The 6,459-nt window shown below is 46.0% G+C and overlaps 1 protein-coding gene across 1 annotated transcript; it reads right to left on the bottom strand.

Annotated features, from left to right (window-relative positions):
• Window positions 1-414: 414 nt before the first annotated feature.
• Window positions 415-1,665, bottom strand: LOC105559981 (innexin inx2). The gene has a single exon (XM_012008677.1). The coding sequence runs from the start codon at window positions 1,581-1,583 to the stop codon at window positions 507-509; it is 1,077 nt and encodes a 358-aa protein (XP_011864067.1). The 5' UTR covers window positions 1,584-1,665; the 3' UTR covers window positions 415-506.
• Window positions 1,666-6,459: the final 4,794 nt, after the last annotated feature.

Below are 6,459 nucleotides of genomic sequence, written 5' to 3'. Positions count from 1 at the left end.
GTAATAGTTTGCTTCAACAAAGAATATTTTCTTAATAATAGTTTTAAGATATACTTGTTACTAGTCTTAGAAAAGCTTGCCATCTTATACTCAAAGAAAGAATTTATTCTTCTTTGAAGAAAATCATAAAACTTATTGAAGAATTCCGTATGCTTCTTTTAATAAAATCAGAAAAAACAAAATTGTTTCGCTTCAAATAATTCTACGTATTCTTGTTTGAAGTACTATTATACTAAGAACCAGAATATGTTTTGAGTAAATATAACACTTGCGACGACATTATGATAGATTTGCGGATATATAAGCTTATCAAATACTTGGAACAAATAATATTTATTTGCAGGTAGTATATATTTTTCTGTGTGTACCGTATACGCTTCATCCCTATGTCGGGCGGAGTATCACTCGGGAAAAGGGACGAAGGAACCTTCCCGAGGACTTGTCTGAGGGCGCCTCGTGAGGAAGTCCTACGTCCGGCATGGAGGGCTTTTATTTTAGACGTTACATTAGACGTTCTCCTTGCCCTGGAGCTTGATCGCGAGATCGGCGACGAGCTGCTTGTACAGGAGCGGATCCATGTTCTTGCCGAGCTGGTAGAGGACGAACCAATCGCCGATCTGGCACTTGTCGCTGATGATCTTGATCTGGTCCTGCGGCGAGAGACGCGAGCGCGCCCGCAGCAGCAGCATGCGCAGCTTCGGGCCGACTATCACCGCGACGCGGTAGAGCAGGCTGAGGCCGCTCAGGACCGACAGGATGATGAACCAGAACCAGAGGAACACGTAGATCTTCTCGTTGACGATGTTGAGCGGCAGCACGCAGAGACCGTCGTACTTCTGCACCGAGCCGGACGCACCATACTTATAGAACGTGCACTTGGTCACCTTCGGGAACACCTTCGACATGGGGTCGATGCGCTCCTCGGGCTCCATCTCGGTGAACCTGATAACGTCGGAGCCGTACGTGGTGAACTCGCCGTCCAGAAAGAAGTTTATAAAAAAGATCTGGCCGACCACGTTGACGAAGTTGAGCAGCTCGCACACGAAGAAGCGGTACGCGTAGAAGTTCTGCGAGTGCAGATTCATGGCGAAGTAGTCGACCAGCAGCTTACGCCGGTCGCCCTTGCAGTCCTCGCTGACGACCGGACAATTGAGGTCCAGCACCAGCATCTTGATTCTGCCGCCCTCCCATATTTTCCACAGGTAGCGCGGCAAGTAGAAGAGGATCGCTTGGAAGAAAAGAGTGAAGCAGACCCACTGATAATATTTGTGGTATTTGACCTCGTCGACGCCCTCTACGTGCGGGCCGACCCCGGGATGCACGACGTCCTTGCCGATGACGCCGGTCCGTTGCGGGATCGTGAAGGTCGAGTAGATCCAGCAGTAGGTGTCCATCACGTGCAGCGGTATGTCATCGACGATGCAGTCGATCGGGTCGCCGATGTACTGCCGCGAGGTCACCAGCAGGGAGAAGATGATGAGCCCGATCACGGTGGCCTTGTAGTGCAGCCGGAACACATTGTTGTCGATGCACACGGAGTCGAGCTTGAGCAGCCCCTTGACGGAACCGAACACGTCGAACATGGTGGCGGCCGTGCGTCGTTTACCCTCCTTTTCCTTTCACTACCCGAATGCTCTCGCACACGCGTGCCGATGCGCCCGATCGCCCGGTCCGGTCCGCTCACAAACCGAATTCGTTTTGTAGCAGCCTCCGCGCGACGCGACACCCGTCGTGCGCGCTCGGCAGCTTCCGCGCTTCCTCGTTCTCACTCGCGTAACGCCAACCCCTCGGTGGCGGTAGCGGCGGCGGCAGCGGCGGCCGATCGGCGTACGTTAATTCGTTCCGTCTCGCGTGCGCACACACGTGCTCCACGCTACACTCTACGCTGCGCGGACGGCGTCGGCGATCTGCGTTCGCGCGTTTCACGCCAGCGAACAACGGGCTAAACGCGCGCTATCGTCGCGCTCGCGTCACCGAGCGGCTCTGTCGTAATGGCCGCGCTCGAGACGCCGTGCGCGACACAAGCACGCGAGGACACGGCGTTCCACGAGCCGCTGCTCCCTTTTCTCTACCTCTCTCTCTCTCTCTCTCTCCCTCGCACTCTAGTCCTCCCCCTCGCTGTCGTCCTCTCTCCGTCTCGCCAGCGCGCGCGCCGTGCGATTCCCTCCTTCTCCACCTTGTGGCGTACAGGCCGGTCGGGGACCGAGAACTGTTCGGCCGCTTCTGCGGCGCGGCAGGGAGGCTCCGTTCCCCACCTCGTGGAAACCGACGACGACTCTACTTCTCCCGTGGCTTCACCCTCCTGACGCTCGCCGTCCTCTTCCCGCTGCCCCGCCGTCGGCCGACCTCTCGCTCTGGCCCGCGCGCACACGGTCGGCGCGCGCTCGGCCGCTCTCGGCTTCTCGTCTCGTGGCGCGCTCGGCAGGCATCGGCGGCCCTCGGGCGCCGTCGGCTCGCCTCACCGCGCGCGGCGACATGACTCTCGCATGGTTGTTACCATGGCGACTGGCTACCGATGCCGCGGGAGCGTGGGATCTCTCCGAGAGCGCTTTGATCCGTCTCGCATCCACTCGCGAGCGCCGCCAGATCGTTCCTTCTACCGTTTCTCTATCTCTCGTTAGGATTATCCGGGAATGCACTTTCCGTACCTCGGTATATTGGATAGAGAGGGCAGTCCCCTATTATGAGATAGGCCCCTTATTATATGTACGAGACAGCAGGTTTTCAACATCCAAATTCGACCGGAATCCTCTCTCGCGGCGATTGTACAATCTAACGATCAATCTTTTGCTAAACGGATCTCACCCCAGGGACATGTAAATTCATGGCGGGACCAACAGGCGATGCCTATTAATTGGATAGAAACCCCGCTGTCTCATATTTAGAGCCTGCCTCGTAATAGGGGACATTCCTCCATGTATTTTTTCCGTATCTTCGTAGTTATTAGGTAGAATTCACAGGGCAGATTCAAACTTCTAATCCGAGACCAATTTTCGTGTAGCATACGATGAGAATTTCATGGAGACAGACATACATAATTGCATGAATATTAATATTGACACGAGGAAAACTAGTTTTCTTTCCGTTTACGTTGACTGTATTGTCGGTAAGGAAAAATATATGTTAGTTGATTCCAGCAATAAGTGGCGAATCGAATTGCATTCCCGGATTCTCAAGCGAGTTGATCTTTAAATATCATTTGTACGTTTCGTATTGTCAGACTCTCTCACAAAAGCCGATTTTACAGCTTTCGAATTGTACACGGGGAGAGAATTTTCTCTTAAAATTTACCCTGAAAATCGCGCAGTCGTGGGACAACATGGCAGAATTGCCATTTGAAGAATTTCATGGGAATTTTACTAGTAATTTTACTTAATAGTAATTCTATTAGTAAAATGTATGGTAAAATTTCAGAAAACTCTCATAAAATTTCGCAAAAAATGCCACGTTGTCCCACGATTACCCGATTTTCAGGATAAATTTTAAGAGAAAATCCATTTATTTTAAAAAGATGAACAAAATTTAACTAAATTCACGAAGTTTGGCTAAATCACAGACAAACTCGTCTGCGAATCCATCGCACTCCCGCAACGAAAGAGAACGAGAAGCAAGCGGAAATCACGTTAAATTCAGCGTGAAAATATTGCCGAAATTCTACAAAATACCAAAAGTTAGCACGTTTCACTCTCTCTGGGTCAGTGACATAATTACGGTCTGAAGTCTGACGTAACCCATGAATGAAAACGAGCAAAAAAACTGTACTGCTCCTTTTTTATTTACGCGCGCAACATTGCGTGACAAAGCGTGACGCTCGCATGACGCAAGGATAATATCTTTATCCAAACGTGGCTCGTGCCGCAAAGCTCTCACGCCGTTTTACTCACGACATTTATACTCCGAGCGGATTTACGCGGATCTTATAGCGCGAATACGCGATTACGGTAGCGACGGCGCAGCATTACGTGCTGTATAGTAAACTGAGCGACACAGTGGCATGTTTGAGCTGAGAAATTCTGGCAGTAGTTCCGTTTGGGACGTTGAGCGGTTCGCACGTCTTCTGGCTGAAGAGAAAACTTTTCATACTCGCGGGTTGCATCATCCAATAGGGATGGCATCATCCCGCGCGAGGTCCGGTAGTTCCTCTGCATTGTGTGACATCAAAACGTGATTACACGATAAGACATTTACACCATCAAGACTACTGGTTCGTCGTGGCCGTATCGGCTCAGTGAGTGAGCCGGGAGCCAATAAACTAGTAGAAGAATTCTGGCAGGTCCACCAAATCGCTGTTACCTGCCTGCCCTTGATTTTCTCAAGAGGAAATCTTTGGGGTGCTCAAGGGAAGTGCTTTTCTTTCGAATAGGTCAAAGGAAAACTAAGCCTGTGGGAGACATAAATCCGTATAAGATTTCTTCTAGTTATTCCTCGATAAAAGGAAAACTTTCTGTACTAGGAGACTCGAATTTTTCGCTATAATATTCGACTGATTGTTATGCCGAACTAGTGTTCAATTTAATTGTCTCGGAAATGACAATCCTGCAAATATTTCACATTATTAATTAATACATGTAAAATTAGTTAAAGAATTAAAATTACAATACGCACGAGGCCTCGTCGGCTTATTCGCGAGATTAATAAATATTTAAATACATTACTGTAATAATGTACATAATTAATATGAGGGCATTAATCATTTTATAATTGTATTACGCAAATTGGCGCACTAATTCCACTCATCCGGCGCACCGAATCGTAAATCATGCATTGATCATCGTACGCCGTTAGGTACGTGCTCCAAATATAGAACTAGTGTGATGAAACCTGCGCCTCTCCGCTGATTAATTATTCTCGCTAAATCTATATTTAACAGATCGCCACTTAGGCTTGGGCTATCGAAGACCGAGTAACGGATACCTAAGGATACCTCGGCGAGACATCGTTCGCGGGTAGCGTCAGCAGGATAACGTTATCTGGCTGAGCAACCCTATCATATTGCGCTAAGAAAGCGTCAGATGTTAAAGTAATAGCCAGCTGTTTGAGTCATCTCGTAGAAGATTCGCGTCCGAGTAAGAATCGCGTCATCTCGTTATCCGCCGTTCAAGCAGGACTTTGCCAGGCACGGGTGCGGATGAATCAGCGTGCCGTTCCACGAAAAAGGATCTTTAACTTTCTGGTAGCGCCGAGAAGGGGCCATAAAATGCTCCAAAGACCGAAGAATTTAAACCGGTTGAAACCCGGTCGATTGAATTTTCGAAGTCGCTCGGACAAAATCTTTCCTATTCCGTGACATTATTGGCGAACATATATTTCGCCTCGGTCGCATTTCACGAAAGTCGAATGTTTCACGCGGAACGATTTCTTTAATTATTATTTACGATATATGACGTTTCTCGCCGAGCCCGAGGCGCTCGTGGAAAAGATAGGGATAAATTGTAATCTTAGTTTGAAGTAAAGTCAACATTTCTTGTAAAAATCTTGTAACTTCCGAGCGGCTCTCTTTACGCAACACGTAACTGGTATCGCTATGCATTGACTGATATAATGTTGATACCAGATAAGGCAGTGATATATGTATTAATTGCATAAAACGCAGATAAGGTAAATTATATCCTATTATACAAACATTTGACGATCTGACAGTCGTTACTGATAGGTATACGTAATCTTATTGATATACGTAATTTGATCTGAGAGATGAAAACCATAATATTACGATTATTGAACTTGTAGTCGATGTTACATGTAATATCACTACGTGTGTTTATACGTCGAACACGACATACACGACATAACCAGAGTATAATCACTGTAGTTTTCTTTACTGATAAAAATATCTTTCCTTTCTTCTTACTTTATAGAAAATGTTAAGTAAATATCTAAATAGAAATTGTAGGGATAATATATGTAATTAATAGTAGTTACTTCTTTGTCTGTGAAAACATCTCAGGTTATCGTTTACGTAGAAAAAAAACTAGGTTTAAGAAACATCCGGCTACGTTCTTGAGTTGATATTAATTTAAATATTTATTCTTATATCTTGTTCTTTCTTAAAAATACCACCAATGAGTTCGTTTAATATTGCGATATTGTTTCGTTAATGAGTTAAAATTAATTTAATTGAAATTTATTAACATACTATAAATTTACAGATTCCAGAAAATATGATCAGCTATTATTTTTTAAATAATCGAATAAACTGTATATATATATATAATAACTGTGTGCAATAAATCGTGATATCTCGCGAGAAGAACTTATGATACAAAATTAAAGCAACACGACTCTTTACGATCACTTTATGTATGATTCAATGCAGACAAAATTCGATGAAATATGCCAGATGAAGTCGCTAGATGTCTTTTTGAGCAACACAATGATCATTTATTATCTCACGTTTCACAAGAAAGTTATGAATATAAATAGTTTTATACTTGTCGCGAAGCTCGTACGCTCAAGGAC

This window comes from Vollenhovia emeryi, unplaced genomic scaffold (assembly GCF_000949405.1).
Source record: "Vollenhovia emeryi isolate VEMERY1.0 unplaced genomic scaffold, V.emery_V1.0 DF939246.1, whole genome shotgun sequence".
NCBI classification, from domain to species: domain Eukaryota; kingdom Metazoa; phylum Arthropoda; class Insecta; order Hymenoptera; family Formicidae; genus Vollenhovia; species Vollenhovia emeryi.
The sequence above is the reverse complement of the archived record's forward strand: the minus strand, read 5'-3'. Positions and strand labels throughout refer to the sequence as shown.

Coding starts and splice junctions, on each gene's coding strand:
- LOC105559981 (XM_012008677.1), bottom strand. CDS start 1,583: ATGTTCGACGTGTTCGGTTCCGTCAAGGGGCTGCTCAAGCTCGACTCC.